General features: G+C 43.6%; 1 protein-coding gene across 1 annotated transcript; it reads right to left on the reverse strand.

Annotated features, from left to right (window-relative positions):
* Nucleotides 1-1,339: 1,339 nt before the first annotated feature.
* chrd (chordin) lies at nucleotides 1,340-16,931 on the reverse strand. The gene is made up of 21 exons (XM_084558891.1): nucleotides 16,584-16,931; nucleotides 14,666-14,769; nucleotides 14,423-14,549; nucleotides 12,507-12,653; nucleotides 12,217-12,334; nucleotides 11,945-12,032; nucleotides 10,747-10,888; nucleotides 10,345-10,482; nucleotides 10,002-10,084; nucleotides 8,194-8,341; nucleotides 6,753-6,859; nucleotides 6,347-6,626; nucleotides 5,975-6,216; nucleotides 5,738-5,851; nucleotides 4,630-4,821; nucleotides 4,419-4,512; nucleotides 4,180-4,236; nucleotides 3,957-4,060; nucleotides 3,454-3,717; nucleotides 2,730-2,823; nucleotides 1,340-2,371 (listed from the first exon to the last, which is right to left on the reverse strand). Exons 1-21 carry the CDS (start codon nucleotides 16,726-16,728, stop codon nucleotides 2,307-2,309), a joined length of 2,853 nt encoding a protein of 950 aa, XP_084415017.1. The 5' UTR covers nucleotides 16,729-16,931; the 3' UTR covers nucleotides 1,340-2,306.
* Nucleotides 16,932-26,027: the final 9,096 nt, after the last annotated feature.

Raw genomic sequence — 26,027 nt, forward strand, 5'->3', positions numbered from 1 at the left:
GTGGCTCTGATTTTCAGTTTCACAACACTAACAGACGGGACAACTATATGTAGAAGCTTTGAAAAATCATGTGTTATACATCTGGCATTTCTGGCATGTTAGAAATTAACATTGATAATGTTTAGTATGCATGTAACAAATGAAAGAAGCGGATAACGCAGCAAGGTTCAAATGGTCACAGCCAACGTGCTTGTAAAACGGTGACACACTGAATAATTCATGTATCGCTGATCGTTCACACACATGTGCAGGTGCAGGGTTCAGCCTGGTACACGTCTCATGCATCTTCACAGGCTGCCACACAGCGTAGCTCAGGGTGCTTAACCTTTGACCTCAACCATCCGGCTCTGACAACCCCCCACCACCACCAGCACCACATGCACACACACCTCTCCCTGTAGGCCTGATGATTACTTTCCAACATGCCGTTACCGGGTACAGACTAACACATACACACACTGGAGGTCAACAGGTGCCGTCAGCCAGCTGTTATTTTAGAGGGCACCTCTGGTGTAATTGTGTGTTTTGGCCAGCAGAGTGCAGTAGTAGGTTCATATATTTATGGCGGTGTGTGCTGGAAAGAATTCTGCTTGCCCATTGGCAGTGTGTGTTCCTGATTCAGGAGTTTGTACATCTGTGATTATGTATTTATGTTTCAGTCTGTCTGCAGTGTGTGTGTGTTCTTGTAAAGTTGTCTTTTTGAGGACCAGTTTGAGTTTTACACCTTCTGAGTGAGGACGTTTGTGCAAAGTGAGGGCATTTTAGCCAGTCCCTACATCTTTACAACGCTGTTTGAGGGTTAAGGATTAGGGGTAGGCACTTAGCTGAGATGGTTAGCGCAAGGGACTGGGGAATGCATTACATCAATGAAGGTCCTCACAAAGATAGAAGTAAGACAGGAATAAAAAGAACAGACAGGAAAGCAAAAAGAAGAAGAAGAATTTAGGAAAAGACAACAGGAAATTAAATCACAGAAGGCCGAAACCAGGCGAGAAAGAATTTGACAAAGAAAGGTGACGGTGAACTGTGAAGAAGTAAAAACACAACGGCAGAGAAGGAGAAAGAAAACAAAGGATTTAGTCAGGTCAGTCTGGCCTGTCATCACTCTGATCACAGCTCCATATGTGAAAAACTGTGGTCAGAGTGAAACACGACTGGAAAGAGAGGGAGAAGGAGAGCCAGAAAAGTGGAAAGCTGAAACTGCAAGGGCTGCCGATGAAAAGCGGAGATATAAATGCGAAAATGAGAACGAGGGAGGGATTATCGGGGAAAGCTGGTTAGCGACGACATTCAAAACAAACCCGCGGGCAGCCCCTCTTTAACCAACAGACATCTTTTTTTTTTATTTTGTTTCCACACCATTCAATAAATACAAAATACAAACCAGCTTCATATTCATAAACGACAATGATAGAAAAAAATCCATAAAATATTACTTAATTCAAAACAGAAATAGGAACAACTGAAGCGGAGAAGCAATGAGATCAGCAGGAAGTGTTTCAAACATCTCTTCCAGGGAAACGACACCGATCCCACATGACGCCCACTTGAATTATACTGAAATATACTCTTACAACAGATGGAAGCTGCAGACTGGCTGAACAGACAGGTGATAGCACGTTTTCCAGGTTTTCAGTTTTTTTTTGTTTTTTTTTACAGTTCACAAACACCTTCCTGCCACCCACTCAGTTTACTGTCTTGTACATCTGTATTGCTGATTACTCGTATTCTTTACTGGTAAAAAGAACACACACACTTTCACTCGCGCACATTCACACACATTTAAGCAGAGCTTTCCTCACTGTGTCCAGTGAGAACTGCAGCAGCCGTGGCTGTACTTCGAAAAGAAGCCCTGTTGATGGAATACAACTCGAACAGTCTTACCAACATTTAAAATCCAGCTGGATTTCAAAAGTCCCGCTTAATGACTGTGTTATATTTTACAGCTGCACCACTTGTCCCGTTGAGCTGCTTTGAAAAACAGAGCAACAAGAAAATTCCAGCAGACACTGAAGGCAGGAAGCAGAAGGCAGCAGATGAGTAAAGTCTGGTTGGTCCTCTCCATAGACTCAGCCCTTCACTTAATGAGTCTTTTATTTCTGTTTCATTATTCCACCGCATCTGCTGGTCTTTCTTCATTACAATCCTGAAGCTGATAACAAGGTGGGTGTCAGGTGAGAAGGGTTGGGTTGAAAGGGAGGACCCCAGTGTGCAGCTCTGGGTTCGGGTCCGTCTGAAAGGAGGAGGGTAGGGGGTAGAATAGCTGAAGGATTTGGGGTTCTTTTTTTGGCGAGTGTCCCAACTGATCAGTGTCTCCAGGTCCGTCTTTTGTCTGGAGCCTTCGTCATCAGGTTGTCTTCCTCTTTGTTATCTTTGGAGAAAAGTAAAATCTATTTAGGAGGATTTTGTGGTTGTGGTTTGATACTGACATTAAGCCAGTGCTTCGCAACTTCAAAGAGGTCTATTCTTTTCATGTTAGGATGGAAAAATCCAAAGGAACACTTGATTCATCATAAAACAGGAAAACCTTTCAGTTGAAGCCAGACACATTCAGTGTTTTAACCAGCAGCAACATAAGGCAGCTTTTAAATGACTGTATGAGCAAATAAGCTTTCAGTGCAGAACGTTATTACATATTTCTGCTTTATATTCTCCACTGCATCAGAGACGGCCAGTGCCTTGTAAAATGTCCATATATGTCTGTGTGTATGTGTGTGTTCATTGCTCACCAACACATTCAGGACAGCATGAGCCCTCTGTGCGGGTGATGTTGGAGCAGGTCAGTACTGGACATTGCTTCCTCTGACACTTAGTCACACCGTGCTGTGGGGAATAAGGGAGGGAGATGAAGTTAGTGAAGAGCATACAGCCTAACATTGAAAGCTATAAACGTTGAACAACAATGACAATGTGTTGACAAACAGTTTGTAGTCATTCATAACTCCATTATTCACAGCTTTTGCTCTACTTTTGGTCTCCTCCACATTGTCAGCAAATCTTGCCCTTGAGCTGCTAAAGGCTTCACTATATTAAACAGATACACGGTAACAATGTTATTTGTGTAGGACAGCTAGGATAAAATGTGTTTCTCAAAGTTTGAACAAAAAATAAATAAAAACATAAATGATGAGAATGAGCTAAAACAGTGAATCCTAAACAGTGAGCTAAAAAAAGACGCTGAAATTCTAAACAACACTGAGATGAACTGAAGAAACAAATGATGATTCACTGTGATTCATTTGTTAATATGAATGACCCTTCCACATCAGCTATTTTTGTCTGTTGTTGTCCATAGCACTTTATAAAAAGGCCCCACACACAGTACTAGTACAGCCCACTTGAGGAAATTCTGGCTTCAGATTATCCTGATTAGAGCGATCGTATTCTGTAATGTGGAAACATTAGATTTCGAACTCTGTGAACTTGCAGTTTCTTGGGACCCACAATACTTACATCACACCAGCAGTTGATGCACTTCATCTCACCCACCAGCGGCACCCAGGGGTGCCAGCTGTCACTGTTCTGGTAATAGTTCTTGCCAAATTTGCAGTGTCTCGGGCCGTCTGCTTGCATCATGTCGCTGTGCTCCAGGCCTGCGGGGGTCCTCTCCTCCTCCGGACATTCCTTGCAACAGTCAGAGGGGTTACGCCTCACCGGATGACTGCAGGTCAACACTGGACACGTCACCTTCTCACAGTGAACCTCTCCTGTAGATCCCTGCAGATAAAATATAACATCATCCCCAGGTTAGGAAATACTTTCTTCCAGCACAAATGACTTATTGCTTTCTCCACATAAATAGTCTGAACATTCCTCAAGAAAAAAATTAGGAGAAATAGATTTAAGGCTTTTTTTTTTTTTTTTTTTTGGAGTCAAAAGGAAGATAAATGATCCATTAAGATTCCTTGGGAAGTAAACTTGGCCAGATGTGAGTTGGTTTATTGATGTATATTTACCTTGCAAGTACAGACAGCACATTTAATGTAGCCAAAAGGAGGAACAAAGGGATGCCATGTGGTTCCTGGCGCATGCATCTTCTGGTCTCCTTCAAAGTAACAACCTGAGAGACAGAAAAGACGCAAAATAAAAGGTTACTGGGGACAGCAAGAAAAACGTCTGCAGAGAGAGACAACAAAAAAAGAGAAGGCCGTCAAAAGAAAAGTCAGAGGTGGTAGCTACCTTCTGGATTTTCTTCTACCCTCTCTGGAGCTTTCATATCCTTGGGCTCCTTTCTCTCTGTACAGGAAATGGGAAATGAGGCATAAAAAACAGATTAGTGTTATGCTATGATTGCTAAGGGGAGCAATTTGGGACTTTATTCAAAAGGATAAATTGTCTACAGAACCCGGGGTCTCAAATCAGTATATCCAGTGTAAAAGCTGATACTGTAGGCATTTATAGAATCAAGACTGACTTACCGTCACAGATTGGGCAGCACTTGCCCTCAGGCTGAATGGTTCTGGAGCATGTCAACACTGGACAGATGACTGGATCACAGATCACAGTTCGCTTCTACAGAAAAAAGACAGAAAGAAGAACCTTTGTGACCCTTTTCACATTTCAGGCCCAAACGTGCCTCTCCTAGTCAATTAAAACATTAATTGCTACCTTCGTGTTTGTTCTCTTTACCTGGCAGCTGCAGGAGAAACACTTGTCGTAGTTGGGCGTCCAGCGGGAACCGTGAGCCTGGTGCTGGTTTTCAAAGAAGCAGGTATGAGGGTCTTTCTTCAGCTCCTCGGGGTCCTTGACAAATAGGTCATCAAACTCAGCCTCCTCTACCTCCCCTCTGGTCCCAAACTCACAGTTGTTTGGCACATGGACCTGGATGGAGGAAATGTATTGGAAAAGAAAGGAAGGTGATAGAAGGTGGAGGAAATGAAAGGAAAACAAGAAGGGTGGGTTTAATGTTTTGGGATAAAAGGGGGAAATGAAAAAGAGGCAGAGAAAAGAAATAAAGAGAAGGAAGGTTAAGTAATGAGAAGTTTGTTGCCCACACCTGAACTAAAGGCTGGTGACTTTTAAGTGTTCCTAAATGGAGCATTTCTGTGCTCCCAGGCAGATGGCTGTTTATGTGCTGAGCCTGTTTTCTATTAAAACAGCTGGATCCTACTGTTGTGAGTGTGTGTCTTCACTTTCCTTGTTAGTACCTGGCAGCCTACAAGAACTCATCAACCACTACACCTGCAAGGTTGCAGCAGGTTTTGTGGGTCTGTGTTTGTGTGTCTCTGAACTCCAATAAAATGGACTATTCACTTAAATCTCTCCAGGCAGACAGCACCTGCTAGTGAAAGTGTGTGTTTGTGTGGGCTAGTGAGTGCTAAGTGACCAATCACACAGACACATAAACACTCGGGTGGTTAAAAAAAGCCCCAGGGACACTAGTTTACTGCTCCTCTTTTATTTGAATCACCTTTGCCTTCCCATAGCTGCAGCAGCAACAACTTTGTTTAATTTAAATATTCAATGTTTGCTCAAGAACTCAATTAAGAGTGTGAAATATCTGATCATTTATCTTACCAACTATTAAAAATATATTCCTGCACTATAAATAGTCAACAAATGTTTAGATATTTAAATGTTTTATATTCATCATAGTTCATCATTCATCACTTTTTATGTAACCCTCAAAGCCCAAGTGAACCATGACTATTATATTATACAGATAATAACTAAACCATTCAGATTTTTAAAAGCACAAAAAGTGAGAGTGCTGGCCGCGTGGCTTTTCTTTACGTACCCGTCCTCGTATTTCTCCTCGAGGGTTGGTCTTGGTGCTGACCTGGATGAAGGCCGTGCCCTGATCCAGGTGTTGCAGTAACTCAACACTGATGTCCTTCAACACGCCCTGGGCCTGGAGAAGCAGCAGAAAGAAAGGATCAAGACCAAAGACCAAGCTGAGTATGGCTCTCTATTATGTATTCATGTCCATGTGCGGGCAGTTGCCTGTGTTGTATTCGTGTACACACTGATGTACCTGGGAGCCGTAGAAGCCGGTCAGGAGCCTCTTGTGCGTGGTCCTGCTGTCGTCTATCTCTCCGATCTCGGCCAGTCCGTGAAGGTGGGCGTTCACGGTGAGGTCGTCGGCCTTACTGAGGCCTGCAACGACTATCTCATAATGCAGGTGGCACTGTTTGTCCACTGACACCCAGGCGTGGCCCGAGGCGCCGGTTCTTACTGGTGGGGACACAAAGTGGCCGGCTAGAGGAGTGGGCAGCTCTACAGGAGGAAGAAAAATGTGAAATGAGGTGGAGTAAAAACACCCATACGTTACATTTCTAAAGCATTTCAGTGTACTGTAATGAATTATAAGTCATGACCTCCATCCCCTATATCCATTGATACGTACCTTGTCTAGATGCCTCTAAACCACTATAGTACAGGGCCTTGATCTGACCCCTCAGTTCCCCCTCCTGGCTGTGTGTCGTGGCTACATTGATGAAGAGTTCGTTCTGCAGCAGCATGTGGATGTTTCGAGCCTCCAGGCGACTCCAGCTGCCCACTGCCTGCCCTGTGGCCTTGTTGTACTCTGGCGTCAAATCGTACAAGACAGAACGTTTGTTTCGCCGCCGCGGCTTCAACTCGATGGTGAGACCAACAACGTCACTGGTGAGACCTGCAACTTGAACCTGGAGGAAGATGAGGGAGAAATGGGTTAAGTCCTCCACTTTAACTGTGTTTTACTAACTTTGAACTTTTAAAGAAAATATTATTTGAAATGCACAATTTTCCCCTATGAGTGAATAAATTTATACCTGGTAGTCCAGGGTTCCATTATCATGGAGGTTGAAGATACCAGATCCAACTCCTCCTGTCTTCCCCGGGGTCAACGCATCGCCGCTAGACATCACACTCTGAATAGCTGAGCCAAACAAACACAGATTAATATCAAAAATCCACTTTAGTGCACATTCCTGCTCATATTACTTATCTAGAACACATCGCTTCTCCCCTCGGACCTTCCCTCCCTTAAACAATAGTACGGCCTGACAGCATGCGAGATGAGGCAATGATTTCTGTCATGATACAATTTTCTGGTTGGTTGAAGGAGGAGAAAGAAAAGGGACACATGACACTCTCTTGAGTTATGTAGCCAAGCACACATCGAAGCCACATAGCCACAATGTTCACAAAGAAAGAGTCACTGAGGAGACTCAGATTCAGTTGAACCACTAATCAGGAGGCGTGTCTGCTGGTGTAACTGTGTGAGGCCTTGGCCCAAAAACATACATGTTGCTGCACACACACATTAAAAAAAAAACACCAAAGGTTAAGCCTTAAAATGAGGTAACCCTCGTTGAATGCAGCAGGCTTAAAAAGACTGAGCTGAGAGGACAGGAGGGAATGAATAACAGAGAAGGATGAGAAAAGTGAAGAGAACAATTCTAAAAAGGACAGAGAGGCTTAAAAAACTCAGAGAGGTGGAATGATGCCAAAGTTACTCAAAGAGGAGACCAGATGAGGGGTTCGAGGCATGGGGGCAGAGATGGAAAGACTGAAGGAGAGCGGGAAAGAAGAGGAGAGAGAGGGGAATGAGTGTGTTGGGTCTGAATTCTTCACACATAACGTCAAGCTGTTAATCACAGCACTGGAACACCGACATGAAGAGTCAGGTCCAGCAGACTGTGACCTTGGCAGCACTAGTGTGTGTCTGAGAGACCATGTGTAAACATTTTACAAACAAGCATCTTTATGCACATTTGTGTTAATATATGTGTGACAATAAAAGCGCCTTTCAAAGTGTTTCAAAGCGCCAGACACGCTGATGTTCAATGTTCATGCTCGAGTATGCGTCGCATGGAAAAGACCATGTGTGCATGCTTTAATGGTTTCAGACGACTGGCTGTCCACAACATTCCTGAAACCTCTTTCTCCCCGTCGGTCTCTCACACACACACACAAATACACACAGATGCATGCACAGTCTTGGTGGGCCACCAAGCCAAACAGAAGGTCTATAAACATGGTTTTCCCCTAGCGATAAGACTTGAAAGAATGGAGACAGAAAGAGAGTATTTATAGAGGAGAATGACAAAAACAGCCACAGATGGACACGCACAAACCAACTACGACACAAAACACATTCTCAAATGCAGACTCAGTGTTTGTTGCCTCTACGGTGCTGAGTACCAACTCACACGTGGACGAAAATCTGTTTCCATTTGGGGGAAGGTGTTTGAGTGCAAGGACACTTACTGTCACACGATTTTCTGCCAGTGATAAAGCCGGAGATTTGTCTGGGATCCTGACCCTCTGTTGCCACAGCGATTTCCAGCTGACCACGGGATAACCAAAACAGTTCGCGGCTGTTGAGGTCTGTCAGCACCTCCGCAAAGTCCGGATCCTACACAGATTGAAATAGTGAGGCAAAGATGTTAAAAGTGGATCAGGAAATGCATAAATACAAAACCATATTCCTCGACAAATGATTTTTCAATAGCAGAAATAAAAATGTCACATTATATCATAAGCTCTTGTTGACAAGATCTTGGTACAACACTGTCATGTTACCAGAGTAACCAGACCCCAAATCGTTTAAACAAAAGACAAGCTGGCGATTTGTTTCCAACGAAAATTATCCTATTTCTTCAGTTTATACTAAACAAAATATGAGCTAAGCGCAGAGAACAAAACAATTCCCAGCACAGTGAAATATCCCGATAATAAAATAAATACAGCAGTCACAAAGGCATCAGAAAGTCAGAAACCATTAAGGACACAAACAGCTTTGTCACACGAAAACACATGACTATAAATAAACCCACTCACAGGTGCATATGTAAAATGTGGCAAAAACGGGCATAAATATGGATTGTACTGCATAAAACATTTGATACTAAAGTTTAACTTCAAACAGGCAGACTGGACTCCAAGAGAGACGTTGAGAAAGGTTGGATTAATAGGACAGATGTATGAGAGTGTTGAAGAAATGTTACTTTTATGACCTTGGGGCCTCAGTTCAATATAAATATACATGTACCATAAATCCTCACAGCGAGGAGCCAAAACAGAGCTGGGATGGAGAAGGGGCTGGACAGAGGGAAAGATATTATTTGGGAAAACGAATGGACAGAATGATGAGAGTGAAGGGAAGGAAATACTGTTGTTGCTATAGCTCTTGTGTAAATCAAGAATCACAGCAACACTGCAGGGATTGCTTGCCCATATGTATATTCAGAGCAGCAATCCTCTTCAGCTACAAATTCTGTATGTTAAGTTGTTATGGGCTTCCTTTAGTCAGCTGCATTCAATGAATGAGCAGTTTGGGTTTCAGCATTTAGCTCGAGGACACTTTGAGGGGTCGTCCCGGGATCAGACTTTGCAGATAGTTTTCACAGACTCTCTCTCTCTTGTCGCTAGGCCCGAAACAGGCGCATCGACCCTTCACGCAATTCCTGGCAGAATTAAAAACAGACCCGCCTTTCATCACTCCTCCCCCTCCCTCCTTCCTCCCTCCATCCATCTCAGCCCACAGACCACTAACCACTGACATGTGTGAGGAGTGTGTACGCAGTGCATCCTCTTTACCTCCCTCCCCTCTTTCGTCTGCGTCTCATCCCTTGCTCACATCTGTCTCCTGCAAAATCTCCGCTCGCGCACTTTCTCTCTTCTTTTCCTCTCACTCATCCTCTCCATCGATTTATTTTTTTTTTTTTACTTGTCATGTCTCAGGGTAGTTAGCTGTGATCAGAGCGCCGGCGACAACATCACTGGGATGTGGTGACAAAACCACATCCGTCTCCCAAGAGGTGTGTGTGTGTGTGTGCTGGGTCATATGTTTCTAACCAAAAACAACACTGCTCCTCCTGAAGTCACCCTCTTAACTCTTAGTCTGCCCCAGATAACACTTTTGCCTAAACCTCCCCATAGAGTTCTCAGGGTAATTAGTTATTTTCCAAATAATCCAGAGGAAATGCTAAATATTTGTGTTTCTAAACTGTTTTTGTGCAACATAAACTGGTAATCAATCTCTTAAAAGGCTTTTATTGTTTACTGTTACTCACATGAGAGGTGATGTTGGCACGGATCTCTCTCAGGATATGTTGGCGGTACACCAGCTGGACTCGGATGGGCACCAAAATAGGCTCTGAGAAGACAAGAAGACTGTTTTGTTAATATCACCCCTTGGCATTCCCTGATGTGGGGAGGTTTTTTTGAATGAAGCAATGAGACACTGTGATTCCCAGAAAATGACTTTGGTCCCCGAGGTTTTGTTTATTCTTCCAGGGAGGATTAACCAAGAGAAATTAAACTTTCATTTAGCCTCCATCTCACTGGCACAGTTTTCCCATGAGCTTTGCTTTTAACTTCAGCCTCTTCCCGCCACATGTGTTTCTCTTCTCTCACCTTTTTCTTTGTGCTTGATGAGGCCCTGCAGGATGAGGATGAAGTGCAGGTTGTTCTCCGTGTCACTCAGCGTCAACATGGCAATGCCTCCCATGCCTGAATTATCCTCCTCCGACGTTAGCATTGAACTGAAGGTTTCTGTAAATAAGACGCGTACACATTAGCATAGAGTATATGTATTCTCTTACACGAACTCTGTGCTGTAAACAAAGCCCAGACTTTTTAGCTACATTAACCCATGCAAAGCCTTTTAAGATTGCACCACAACATATACAATTCAGCTGCTCTGTATATATTGAGTTTATTGTGTACTACATCACAAATACAAGGGCTTGCACATGTTTAAAGCACCATTATAAAAAAATAATCCACTAGAATCCTGTCATATCTGAGCATACACACCAGCAAAGAGTGCCCTGTGTTTGATGATCTTTCCCTCGACTTCTTCTCGTCTGCTCGTAGATGTAGCCATGCTGATGCGCATCTGCTCAGACTGCAGCTGTCGCAGATGAGGTTTGGCCACGTTCTTCCATACTCCACAGATCTGCACACATACACACACACACGCAAGTTAGCAGTGTTGGTGCAGTTAAGATGGAATTGTACATGAACATTAAACGTAATAAATCTAATTTATTTTTATATTCTTCCTCCTCATGAAAACACATTTAAGCAAGCGTGCAAGCACACATCCAAAACAGACAATACACGAATATCTGTTAAATTAAACCGTATCACTGTTCTCTTTAACCCAGAGCTGCAAAGCGTCAACATGAAACCGCAGCTTTTTTCCTGAGAGTTGAGGGAAGAAACGTGGCAGCGTGCCGGCGCCTCCAAACTCAGGGTTCACGGGTAATCTCCATTTTAATTAGCGATACTCTCTGTCCCCCTGCTAAGCGGTGATGTAACATGTGAAAAATTCTCTCTTTCCAAAGGCACTGCTCCAGTGAACCCCCTCCTCCTTCCTTTTTTGTGTCAGAGCGCTTTTTTCTAAGGTCCTCTGGTGCTTGACGCTGACATTTATCTAAAAATAATAATAGGCCAATTTCTAGGACCTGTATTTAAGGGGCTCCTGCCTCGCTGAACAGAGTGTTCAGGTCTGAAATGGAATGTGGAGATGTGTGTATTTTGGCAGGAAATGGTGTGTGGCGATAGTCAGACGTTAGGGAGTATGTGGGCACGCATGCGTGATTATTACTGTTACACCAACATATCAGCTTACTGATTTATCTGGATAATATCAGACTTTTATTAAACTCAGTGTTGGACACCTCAGCCCTGATGTTTCTTGGTGTGAGTGACTTGTATGTTGATGTTGACTGCAATCCGGCTGACTTCTAAATGTTTAGAAACAGGCCATGAAGCAGAAAGGAAGTGTCACTGTGTGTATGTGAGTGTATTTATCGTTTATTATTGCAGAGTGAGTTATGAGAGAAGGAGTCAGAGTTTGACCGTAGAGTCATGGGGTGAGAGCATTCATCATGCGAGTACTTAATTTCTCTCCCCCTCTCAGGAAACACACAGACTCAGATGCACATGTAGCAAAAGGAGCACTAAAGGAAGCAGGAGGAGATGATTTTCTATTCGTGTAAACTCTTACCATGTCTGACTGTCCCTTGGGGACTCTGTACTCAAAAGCAGTGTTTCCATCTGAGTCCAGGAAGACTATTTTGGTGGGACGGCCCATTCTAGAAAATGAGAATGAGATGTGAGTGGAATGCAGGAATAAAAACAAGACAACAACCAAATCCACTGTATTATTATATTCAGAACTATTTTTCTGTAACTTTAAAGAATGACTCCGTTAGAGACTAAAGCTACAAAAGACCAAAAACAGCATATATTTCCACTGTGACACACACAGTGTTTTACCTCTGGTATGTGATGGAGAAGGCCAGGCTGGTTCTGGTCAAAGCAAAGCGAACTCTGGCAACTCCACTCGAGCTGGGCAGCCATGAGTCTGTCACTCCTGTCAACACTGCTACAAAGTCTGCAGAAGAGAAGAGGCACAGTGCTTTTATTACCCTGTACATGAATGAGAAGCCTTATGAGGCCTGAAAACTTTATTTTTGCAGTTACATTACAGTCGAACAAGCTGCAGTGTTTTCTATTGTGTTGTTTTAGGTTCCACATTATGCGTGTGTGGGGTGCTCAATGCTAACCAGTCCGGCTCTCCACTGGGCCCATGTCCTCAGAGCTCAGGTAGGACCTGTCGTTGTAAGATTTGTGAAGGTCGCCCTCCTTCTCTTTGCCTTTCTCGTGGAAGTATTCAAAGCTATCCAGCACAGCGTCTGTCTGTTTTTTGTCATCTGCAAAGAAAAGAAGGGGAAAAAAGTTAGTTTCTGAACATATGTAGGTTGCTTTAAAGTGACTATTGCCAATGTACTGTATATCGTATTCATACATTTGGCTAAATCAGTTGGTTCTGGTTTTATAAGAACGTGAATCTGATATGTGTTGTTATAGGGAAGGAATCCTTTTAGCAGTAATGCTATTATGGTTTCTAATAAAGACTTTAAGCATTGGCATTTGCAACTATGTCACTACCTGATGAGATACAGTAAATTACATGAACTCTAACATTTCAAAACACTTTCTGCCGTAGTGCTGTCCAAAGTCTGGTGCGCAGATGACAGTCAGACAATGGCTGTTATGTTTGGAGAAAGAATAAGAAAGTGAAACATGTGGAATTAAAGCGTGAGACAGGCACTGTGACAAATCGAAACTGATCAGGTAAAAGTTAAAGGATAACTATAAGCACTGAGAAGAAAGGATTATACAGAGGACGTTATTATCCACCAATTTCAGTCCAGTCCTGAAAGCTAACGCCTATTCTGTCTGTCCTCCTCGCTTATTTCTCCTTCGTCCTTCCTCTGCCAGGGGTAACAAGCCAGGGTAGTTTCTTGCAGTTGAAGAGCTTAAGGGGAATTGGGAGCGACACTGGCGTGCGATCCTAACAATGACCCGCTGTTCCACACAAACTGCTGTGCGTTCTGATGTAATGTGGAGACCTCACTGCTATGCACAAACGTACATAGTGACACATGCAGCGGTGCTCATTCAGCCAAACACGGCCCCTCTGCCCCTACAGCCCTCTTAGTCACCCGAGCGTTATTTCTCCAAGGCTGATTTCTGAGGAGCTGGTTTCTTTCTTTTTGCATGATTCACACACACACACACACACACAGTCCACAAATCTAAAATCTCATCATTCCTCCCTCATTTCTCTGCTCCACTGGGCACGACTGAGGGCTTCTGGGGAGTCTCACTCTCACTTCTCCCCACTTAGCAATACTGTATCCTCAGGTGCACCAGTCATTACACATGCACACATATAACACACAAATACACACACGATTTTCCATCACTTACACAAACATGCTGGGCGCAACGGTGCCAAAGCTAAGACCAACACACTCAACCTTTTCCTTAAAACTTGACCACAACACACACAGAGTCGCGGGCCTGTCTAAATTTTGACGCGCGCGCACAAACACACACACACACAGCATAGTGTTGTCCCTGCAGTGCTTTACCTTTACTTTCCATTCCATTACCAGACACACAGGATAGAAAAAAACAGCCAATCTGCTGAATAACAGTGCAGCATAGAGACCCGTGTGTGTGTATGTGGGGGAGCTCTTACTCTCTAATAAGGTGGATTGTGTGTGCAGCAGTGTGTAGACAAGGTAAGTGAATGAGGCTGAATAGATGGGTGGTACTTTCAGTTCAGGCTGGTTAGAGAAAATGTCCATTTGACATGGTTGAATGGAAAACCAATTGACTTGCTCATTGTACACAGCAGCTGTTCTGAAGGCTAACTAGTTGACCCACGGGGAAAAGAAAAGAAAATTAAAGAACTGGCATGCAACAAAGACAAAAGGAAAATATAGGGCAGGAGAGGAAGAACGACAGGGGAATTAATCAAACGGAGAATAAACAAAATACGGCATTGATGTGAACAAGTCAGGGCAATTCATTTTTGCTTTTGAAGCAATTGAAGCTTTTCTCTCGTGTTATTTCAGCTGACTATTTCTCATGCATTTATTTAAGGACCTGAGTGCAGCAGGAAAATTACCTTTAGCGCAGGTTTTGCAGCAGTGCCCTGGCAGCAGGATGGGGTCATCACAGCCCGGGTCTGGACAGTCCTGCTTGATGTTCTTGCAGTTTACCTTCCCGAACACTTTACCGCGACGACTCTTTTGCTGCAAGAAAAGAAAGGCATCACACGGACCCACCAGTTAGTTTGTTAGTGCAGTCTGGTTCTGCGCAGATCCTGAGTGACGTGTGTCGAGGACAGTAACAATTAGACAACACTTACAGGTTCGCAGTAGCACTGGACACAGTGCATGATGCCGAAGGGTTCTCCCAGGTCTGGGTGCCATGTATCCTCCAAAGAATAAAATCGGCCTCCGAATGAGCATCCTGTAAGACAGACGTTGCAGATTACACATGGGTGAGTCTTAAAGGTCAAACATCGGGTAATCACAATTCTAGACAGACTAAGTAAAATTATATGATTACGCGCTGATGTTTGCTTGAAAATATGCTAGAACTAATTACAGGGAGTAAAGAAGAGCATATTAAGATATGGCCTGGACCGTGGTGAGGCCCATATCTTAAAAAGTTCAACTTCAGGATATTTATTAAGTGTTTGCAGGATGATAAACTACACAGACTGGACCACTGTTCTCGTTTTCATATTTGGCAACAAATTAATCCCGCATAGCTCATTGCCCAGGCATGTTGGAGGCGACCGAAACTCCCTGGATGCCTCGTGAGTTTTGGGTCTCGGCCTTCCGTCCTGTCTCATCTGAATAAGACGTGCAGATTTCCACTGTAAGCTTATCAGAGATTCCCAGAAACGTACCCATTGCAGGCCAAACCATATTTTAAAACAATCGAGGTGAATTAAAATGCATGTTATAAATGTTACTAGTAGTAAACAACAGGAGGGAAGAAATAGGAAGCAGGCAAGGATTCTACGAGTGGATTCACTTTATACATTGACTCTTCTGTGTTTGTAATAAAACTCAGGCTTCAATGCTGACTTTGTTTACATCATATAAACTAGTAGCACTCTTGAGGCTGAGGGTCAGCCCCTTACAGCGTTTCACTTCTGATGCAGCTTGCTGGACTACAGCCATTGCCATAAAATACACATGGCCTACCTGTTGTAATACACAGGGCCTGGACTGTGTGATGCTAAAAATAGTCTTTAGTCTTATTATTACTACACTACCAGCCTAACTGGTTATTTGTCATGCTCGGTTACTGCAGTATAACAGTCATTTTTGGTTGGGATGAGGGCCTACGTTGGTGCGCACACAGACCTGATCCTAACCCTCGACAGCTTCACCAGAGCTGATGGCTCGTCTCGCTCGCTGCCACCAACCTGGTCCGCATTATTATTTCATTAAAGTGACTACACGCTTTAAACAGTCCGGTCGAGTTAAAAGGAGCCAAGCTGTGGGCCGCTCGCTCCGCCTGCCACTTGTGTCTCTGCTCAAATAAATCATCTCTCGGGAGCCAATGCTTGTAATGGAAAGTCGATTGATTGCAGTTTCCAGCATTGAATTGCACGTTATGAAGGCAGTAGTTAAGTCGTGGCTGTGTTCAACCCCACAGCTGATACACCTTGTTAAATAAATAAATAAATAAATAAATAAAACGCAGCCAGATCTTTCACACGTGAATCAAAAGGCATTCACTGCGGTTATGACTCAGAAGTTTGCCGCTAGTTTACACACTGAGACACATTAATTGAGGAATATTCCAAGGAAAGCAAGGAAATGTGTAGTTTTAACAGCTATCAGTTGTTAAGCTGCGTATAGTTATAGCTAGTTAATTAAGGTTATCTGCAGCTTCCAGGCGGCTGAACCTGGGGTCATAACCTGACCCCGGGGAACGACGCATCATAAGAAAATGTCACAATTTAAAGTCTTCTTCATTTTTTTGGCGATAAGTGGCTACAAGGCCTGTTTATATTTGCGAAACCAAAAGTAATAGGGTGCTAAATGAAATTCGGCATAACCGTAATATAAAAATAGCACTTTTTTGAACAATAATAATCTTTCCTCTTTATATTGGTACTAGCTAATAGTCGCTGCTTCAGGTTCAGAAACTTGAAATTATTAGTAACTGAATACAACATACAAACTGATGTTTTTTAGTGCACATAGCCTAACATTACATTTTAACCCGTGTAAACAAACGCTGAAGTTGCTTGGTTCCCTTACCTGACAAGCCTTTGGACGGCTGCGGCTCTCTCTCTGACTGGATGGGCAGAGCGGGAGACTTGAGTCGCGAGGCCGCCCCGGTGTGCAGCCACCACGCGCAGCTCAGCGCGCACAGCAAGGAGCGGAGCGCGCGGGGAGCCAGCATCCCAAACCTTCACCAAACAGCTCCCTCAGAAACTCAACGGCGTCGAGCGAGAGCGACTGATTTCCTCCTCAAAGTGGCCCACAAGTCTCCTTCTTTATATCCAAAACGTCCGTTGTCAGGAGTTTTTGAGAACAGCTAAGAATCATCCGGGTTTCAGTCAGGCAGAAGTTTTCCGAGAGCGGCATACAACACAGCACCGTGTGGCTTTCCTCAGTACCGGCAGTCTTTCTCAGAGCCCCGTCCCGTTCTGCTTTATAGCCTGCTTCCCTGACAGCTTGAAGCAGCCACCGGCGAGGAGGAGGAGGAGGAGGTGGGAGGAGGTGTGTGATGGGTGGGGGTGGATGATGGAAAGGGAAATCGACGCCCCGTATCAATTCACTAACTCTAAAGATATGGAAACGAGCCTGCGTCTGATTCACGTCGTGCACAAAACGTTCATTAAACTTTCATTTAACAAAAAGACAAACGCCCAGAACAGGTTGAACAATGCATGAAAGATGCACCACTTTTTGTGTCCTAGGCTACTGTCCTGCATTACTTGTTGATCGCAGTAGCAGTATTGTTATTTTGGAACATCGATTTCCTAATTTGTTTCTAACGTGACACATAGATTGATGACATTTCTGATTTCTACTCTGCAGCAGGGATAAAACCTGAAAAATGCGCTTAATCAACGTGGGGATAAAGTGTGCACCATCTGATCACATAGAGTAAGGAATGTGCGACAGTCTTTGGCTGGTCTCATTTTTCCAAGAGTGCTTGGAGATGAGAGCTAAGTGACTTAACAGAAACGAATGAAAATAGCTGGGATGCCTCAAAGCGAACTTCTGCCGTCCTTCCTCAGACCTGTGTCCTCTCTTTAGACCCCGCGCTGTTATTTTTGGCCGATCTAAAAAAAAATAAAATAAAAAAAATAACCCTACCTGGACGAGCCTACTTAAAATCCTATTTGTTATGACTTTGTTAAATCTGTAGGCGCGCAGGTGCCAAAAGCCATTTGACCTGGAATCTTTTAAGAAAGCGTCGAGGCCTGAGCTTCACAACATCAACATCAAGTGAAATTTATTAGGGGCCTATTTAGATCTGGGAAACGTTCCCATCAAACAAAGACAGAGTGGTTGAGTAACAGTCCAGTTCCTCGCAGCGGGTCCCTTGGGGGGCCAGAACAAACGCTCTGCGGTTCAAGTTTACATTACTGCAGTGCTGCTCATGGCTGATTTATACGAGGGGGGGTTCCGGAGAGGTCGGGCTTATTATATGCCTGAGATGTTTGGAATAAAAGAATAATTGATTGGGATTTTGGGAAGAATATAATTGTGGTAGTGCTTGCAAATTCATACATTCTGTGCTCCTCAATTTGCTGCTTTTCTTCCTATAAAAGTTTGCAGACCCCCTCTTTGAGAACCACAGAGAGACAGCAGCACTGCGTGCTTCACTGAGTTTCATTTAAATACCCTGCTTAGTCCACAAATACTCCGCTGGTCCCCCCTTAATCTCGGTTCCTGGAGGCAAAGCTGCGCGTAAAAAGAGCCAAATCTAAATGGTTCTGTGCCAAAAGCGCAGGTAAAAGTGCGAGGGCAAGGTGTTATTTTTATGCATGTGTCACATTATGTGGCCTCTGGGAGCCACTTCCATCCGGGTGTGAGCCTTCACGCGGCTCCCCAGCGGCAACCAGGCCCCTTCCACCCCCCACCCAACCGGCAAGTGGCAGTCGATGATGGCCTGTTTGCACTTCATCATAGGGTGATAAGCGACGCTTTTCTTCTGCGCTGCACACGGTGATTCATTAAGAAGACTGGATGGCAAATTGTCTATTTGCGCTAACAAAACCCAGTACACGTACAGCCCCGATGGGATGTTGACCACAGAGCTGTGTGTGTATTGGAGCAGTCCAGCCAGTAGAAACCAAGTCTGGGAGGTTTGTTCCACAACAACACCAACAAATCTGACTCTGGATGTAACAGCAAAAACAATAAAATAAAATAAAAAAAGGTTGCAAGTTCTCTATGCAGACTTGAGAAAACTTTAATCGAATCATGCAGTGCATTGATATTTAAACGTTAAGTTAATGACATTTAATCGCGAGTTTTCTGTTCCAAAAGCATATAACAAATATAAAGTTTGTGGAGCTGAGACGTGGTGTGAAGCCTGCCTAATAAAATCCAGCATTTATACGCGGAACATGATAAATACAGTATCATTTTTAAGATAGGCCCTCTTTTTTTTTTTATGAGTGTGCTTTGGCCTCAGATCCCTGGATTTCGCTCAACTCTAGAATTTTAATTTACAGAGACGTATCACAGTCATAGTCGTGTGTTTTTCTTTATTAAGCCAATGGATTTTTCTTGGATCGACCCATATCCCCATAAACCCTCTCGGTGTTTCTTTTTAGGACGGAACTGAGAAGAGAAAGAATGAGGGGGAGAGAGAGAGAGAGAGAGAGAGAGAGAGAGAGAGAGAGAGAGAGAGAGAGAGAGAGAAAAAGAGTATGAATGAACCATGAAGTCATGTCTAATGTGCCACAAAATATTACGACCTAATAAAATCGATTAACCGTGGATGAGGATGCTGGCAGCTTTATGGATTTCACGATTCCGATCAGAACTTAATCAGAAGCAGACACAATGTTCTCTCACTCTCTTTATAAATTCCCGCTCTGCAGTCCAGGGATCCCTCAGGAGAGCGCAATAACGTGATATGAAACACTGCTGGCAAGGAAGAAAATGTCAGCAACTGTTTTTTTGTTTTTTTTTAAAAAAAAAACATTCATTTATTTATTCTTCTGCAGAGCGAAATGTGACATCATTAAAATTATATTATCCAAAGTCGCTTTGCAGACATGCCTGGGGAGAGTGTGCGTGCATTCGTGCGACTGTGGGAAGGAAAGGAGGGGGGATGGGGAGGGAGGGAGGGAGGGAGAGAGGGAGGGGGGTGCGGGGTATCGGCTGTAAATCATGCAAAGTGGTATAATGGTGCAGCTGGATGGATGCACACATGGACACTCCACTCTCCATCAGCGCTGTGTATTCGCTCTTGCCTCTTCTTGTCAGACGCCCCGGCTCGCAGGTCATAAACGCGGGCCCTGTTTAACTGTATCACCCCACCCCAAATCTGTCTGACTGCGCGGCGCATACTCACGGGGGACCGCATCCTGTTTGCCGGTCCAACTGGGAGGTGTGAATGTTCCGCCAGAGAGAGAGAGAGAGAGAGAGAGAGAGAGAGAGAGAGAGCTATGGATAGCCCGGCAGATGTGCCTCCCTTTCAGTCACCACCTGTTCCTCATCACATGCAAACTTGGAGCAAGATTAAAATGCGACTTATTTGGAGAAGGATGCCTGACACACACATATATAGTAGCCAGTTGAAATGGATTGTTGGCACCAAAAGTCTCCAGCATGGCTCACAACACGTTACACTACACCCTTTCCCGTATTAATTTCCTGGAAATGCATCTTAAAGACCCAATTATTCCTGACTCATGTTTGGATAAACAAACATGAGCAGTTGTAATTGCGCTTTCCCCGTCGGATTCCTTAAGCGCGCACTGCAGATCAGGTTATTCTACCAAAGCGCAAGACATCTAAGGAGAGGAAACTCGGCTAGAGATGCTGGGAAATCCTCATTAACGCCAATAAATAAATAACAATCAGACCAAGGGGACTGCACTAAAGCGCATGCCGTTTGTTTTCCACCACGGGGGCTGCAGTCTTCGTCATTCACGGGATCATTGTGCATCAGGATGTACCTCAGAGAAAATAGCCCGAGTTGACCCTAAATGGCAAAGAGGCAGAGCAACAAAACAAGAAGCGCTCTGTGCTCTCTCTCTCTCTCTCTCTCTCTCTCTCTCTCTCTCTCTCTCTCTCTCTCTCCCCCTCTCTCTCTCTCTCCAGCCACTGTTATGCTGATGCTGATAATGATGGTAATAAGAGGCGGCCCGCTCAGTTGTAAAGCTAATTTTGGTGTGGATGCCGGCAAACGGGGGTGGGGGGGAAGAGGGGGCGAATGTGTCTTTCCTCACTCAATATGCAAATGGGAGAAGTCTTGCAGAGTTGATGTTTATTCATACAAACGGAATCAATTTGCAGACGCAGTCGAAACTTTGGTGGAGAAAAGCGCAACTCCTTTCTTCTCGACATCTCTTATTTCCGATCGTACAGGAGCCGTGATGACAATAATTAGGAGGAGGGACTATGTCCAAATGTGTGTGTGTGTGTGCGTGTGTGTGTGTGTGTGCGTGTGTGTGGCTGCTTAGTTTGCTTTGACACCTCAGGGAGAAGACATATGTACTCTGAGGGAAACCACGCCAACATTTAGACATCGTTTGACATCAGTAAAGAAAAATAATAATAATAATAAAAACACCACTTTGAGCGTAAAATAAAACAGGATCAACTTGTTATTGCCGAAACTTTATTATATTATTATTGCCAGATTTTTATAATACAATTATGATCAGATAAAACGCCACCATAATAAAATGTAGTATTTCTTTTCTTCATTAATCATCATGTTAAGCTTGTATTTGTAGGGGATAAAGATAATCTGAGGTATTTTAGTTACTCTTGTGTTCAGCCTGTGACTCTGTTTTAAATATACTGTTTAATGATGTTCATTCATTCATTCATTCATTCAGTCATTCATCTATCTATCTTCTGTAACCGCTTGTCCTGTGAAGGGACGCGGGGAGACTGGAGCCTATCCCAGCTGTCAGAGGCGGGGTACACCCTGGACATCACTAAACAAGTGATGCGGTAAACACAATATTACCTGTTCTAAATTAATATTACACAACTATCTTAACAAAAAAAAAAATATATTTTAAGCAAAGCAGGCTGTGTCATAGTTTTATATTTCTGATCACTGGTGCATTCAAATGTCACTGTTGGCCGCGGGGAAGCTAATTTCCCATACTGTTGGGTTAGTGACACAGTTTCGTCAGTGTGATTTCACCCATGTTAACACATTCCAAAGCCTATTTTAAACTGATTTCTTGTTTTTCTGAACATCATATATGTTTAAGTTCATTTAATATTATTTATAAGCCTATTGTGATTTACTGGGCCTCAGCCCAGTCAGTTTCCCCCCGTTTTCCCACTGTCCCCTGCGTTGTCTCCATCCATCTCGCTCCCCGTTTGCTGGGTGTGATTCTGCAACAGGCCTTGAATTTAACATAAATAGTGTTTAACCTAAGATTAAGTAAACTGATCAAGGGTTGCGTTGGCTACGCCTGTTTCATTGCACATTAAACACACATAACACGCACATTTATAGTGTGCTATTGTGAAACAAAATAATTGGGGACAGGTTCATTTTACTAGCTGTCTACTATTACTCACAATTGTAGCAGGACTTGAAGTCTGTTCATAAAAGTCTTACTCTGTCTACTTTCAGGTAACATGGGTCTAATTAAAAAAAACAAAATCGAAACAATATATGTTCCCTTTGGTACACCGTACCATCATACATGTTTGTATATGAGTTATATCTACAATATGGTATTCAGTCAAATTTTATATACATATCTACACCTCAGACTCAAGCATATGTCATTTCTCTTACACCTTGTTTTTGTTTTTGGGGTACCATTCATGTTTGAAGCTGACCAAAATTCCCCGGTGATGTTTCAGCAACTACTGTACGTCATGTAACTTAGGTAATGTATTTCCTCAGCAAAGCCACAGCACCAATTGCTTTGACTTACACATGTCAGGGCCTATGCATACAATGCTGTCTACTCATGCTGTCCCAACAGGGATCTGCAAAGTGACTATAAATGTGGCTGAACACAGGATTGTCTGGAGCACAGTGTAATGCGAAATACTTTCCCCACAAGACACAATTATTAAGACGTAGTCAAATGAAATAAGAGGATAAAAAGGATAAAGTGTTGGGCTTATTTAAGAAGAAAAAGAATATGAGATGTGAAGCAAGAAACATACAGTGCAACGATTTAATTGTAGCCCACTTAGCTGCAGCACTGTGATGTTGAGAAAACCATGGGCCTACAGCAAACGCAGCCAAATACTCACACATGGCACAAGGCCTTCTCCATCCTTCCTGGCAGACAACCCCCTCCCTCCCCTCTCCTGTCGGCCCTTTGAAATCTGCATCTCTCTGGTCTCATTTCTGTTTACAAGAGTCAAATTGCTTCCACACACTTTATTTGTAAAAGCGGATATATCTGCAGAAAGAGAGAGAGAGGGAGAGAGGGAGAGAGAGAGCGCTGAGCCAAAAGTGGTCACGGCACACGCATTTTTTACTCGCGCGGTAAATGCCTCCACCATTAAACATCAACACGCAGTCATCCTGATGAGTGGTCTGAGAGGCGACAGTCTAGCAGGCTTCTCCTTGACTCATCGGGTATTACCGAGTCTGACCGGCTGCTTAACGGATTTCGTGCATGCATGAGATGAATGATGCTCAATGGAAAATTGGCCCCAGCTCCTCTGCTGCTAATGCTCCTCAGCAGAGGGAGAGCTCCTTCTGACTGGTGCTTGCTTTAATTGCAAGGATTTTTTTTCTTCTTCCCCGTCTTACAATGAGATTTACAGTTTGGGTGGTCTGATTAAATATACTGAGAGTGTTCCTTGGAAAAAAGGCAAAAACAGCCACTGAAAACCAGTCAGACAGAAGAGGATGGGACAGGAGGGAGTTGTTCAGTTGGCTCAACTTTACTAAATCATAAGTCAAGTGGCCACAGGCAGAATGAATGGGAGCATCGGCGATGCCAAGTGTAAATACTCCTCGGCACCAGTGGTTCTTCAAATGGGGCTTGGAGCCCTGAAGATTGGGGAGAAAACGAGGAAGAGTTTGTACTTTAACTATTTGCCAAAATCACACAGAATGAATCCGTGCCCAACATTTAAATCCAGGAAAGTGTGGAGCTGCTAGCAAATGAGGAAGAGACACAAGAGAAAAGGTTAGCGAGGATGCATTAAATTCCAATGACAGTAAAGAACGTGTCACTTTCATTATTTAAGGCTCCAAGACAACTAATATTTCTGGTTATTACTGCAGCATAGTGGTGAGTGGAGTGAAGTCAGGGCCCCAGTGATGTATGAGGGCTTGAAAAACAGAACACTGAGGATTGCTTTTAATCTGCAAACTAGAACTTTATTTCATATTAACAGTTTAACTAAATGATTAGTAATTAGTACAGTAGCTTGTCAGACTATCTCTAGTACGTCCACTACCATTGGAAGGGTTCACATGGTGTAGTCTGCTCTTACACAGAAATACTTACTCTATAAATGTTAAATTTAACCTTATTCTGAATCTTTTAATTGGATTTTAAAGAAATAAATTTATTTAAAAAAAAAAAAAAAAAAAAAAAAGCAAAATTAGGCCGCCAGTTACTAAAATTAGAGAAAAAACCCTGTGGGACCGTAAAACAATCAACTCCACTTGCCAATAAAGATTCAGTTTCATTTCCATTTTCACGGCCTAATATTGGCACATTATACTCATAAACTTGTACACAAGTGCCGCAGGGTTATATTTATTGAAGAAGATTTTTTAATAAACATGAACTGTTCCTTAAGGCATCTGAGGTTGTACTGGATACCACACCCGTTCACTGGGGAGGGAGTCGTATCCAGTGCTGTTAATACATCCATGCGGCGAACCAAATGTCTCCCTTTGAACTTTAGCACTGTGTAAACAGAAACCACTTCAGGCTACACCTTTGTGAAAGATGAAATTAGACATATGAGGTTCCTTCAAAACACTTTTGCCATTGAATGTGGTGATCCACGTTTGCAGCTAACCCTCATTTCTGCCCCCAGTGGCTATGGACCGAATTGCATCTTGGTCGTGAACGACAACATTGGCAACGAATGTTCTAAATGGCGGGAGCTAGTCCTGACACTTATGGGAAACTTTAGTAACCCACAAGTACTATATAACAGTGGAAATAAAACATAAAACACTGAAGTTTATTCTGTTGCATTTTTATTAGAAAATACAGTAAACCTTCCCTGGGTTAAGGGTCAGGGTAAGGTAGCTTTTTCACGTTGTTTTATGCTCAAGTTTTTTTTTTGTTTTTTTTTTATGAAGACCCCCAAAAAAGTGAAAACAGTGAACGCTTCGTGCAGTAACTGCAGAAATATGGCGGACATATGGCGAGATCATTTGCAGATTTTCATTCATTGTTGATTATGTTGAGAACCAATACAGATGGACGTGTTTACTTGCTGATTCTGTTATTTGTAAAAGGATCACAGTACATTAAAAGGGGGAATGAGCCCACTGAGGCTTCCTGTGCAGAGGGCACAACGTTTTCCGATGCTACTGTATATACAGTGCTACCTCAAACAAATGATCAGATGTTGTGGTCTGAGCCAGCTGATCCGCTAGGGCTTCTTGGCATGAAAGATGTTGGGAATCCCTCTCCCAGCTAATTCCTTTTTTTTTTTTTTTCCAGTTTGTCACCTGCTGTCTTTAATTCATGCCTGCTGTTTTCTCTTTCCTCCTCTCTGTACTCCCGCTCTCTGTTGCCCCTTTTGAAGTCATTTGGAGCCCTGTGGTTTTCAAAGGGTCAGAAAAGGGCAGCCCTACTGTCCTATCTATCGAAGGCAGGCTGTGGGATAAACGTATGCCACCACCTGTCCTCGCCGCTCTGTGTCAACACCGCTGGTGTCGCTGTACTCGCACCTCGTCATCTCACCCCCTATCGCTTGTACATTGTTTTCTCTTGCTCTCACACACACCGAAATGCATGAGCGACTGAGCAAACATAGAGAAACGTGCGCGTTACAAGCGTAGGACCCCTACCGTCTGACAACAGTCACACCGAGACAAATCAAGGAGTCCCACTGCTAAAAGCCCACCCTTTCCTCACACTTCACATTGCAGAGGGCTCTCTCTGGCCCAAGCCCAAACCAGCGGGGGATGTTTAGCTGAGAGAAAGGGCCATGTCCTGGGGAGAGAGTCAATTGCAGGTCCGGGGTCACGCAGAGAGTGGACAGAGGCAGCCAAAAGTCCTTCAAAATGAAAAATTAGCCTTTCAAATGACGTTCGAAGATCAAACCACTCAGGAAGCGGTGGGTGTTTTTTTATCTTCCCATTGAAGAGAAAGTTTAAGAAGCCCTTCTTATTCAGCCCCAGTTTCCTGTCCTGCATGCCCAGAGGGAAAGCTCCCGGGAATTCCCACATCTGGAAGGGAAGCCAGTGTGGAGCAGGATGATCCAAAACTGGACACCAGGCCCGAGTCTGAGTCTGACAACGCCAGCTCCTCAAACTTCTGTATCACCGTCCTCACTGGCCGGAAGGAGACCTCCCTGCGCCACCGACCTTCACCG

This window comes from Chelon labrosus (assembly GCF_963514085.1).
Source record: "Chelon labrosus genome assembly, chromosome: 13".
NCBI lineage: Eukaryota > Metazoa > Chordata > Actinopteri > Mugiliformes > Mugilidae > Chelon > Chelon labrosus.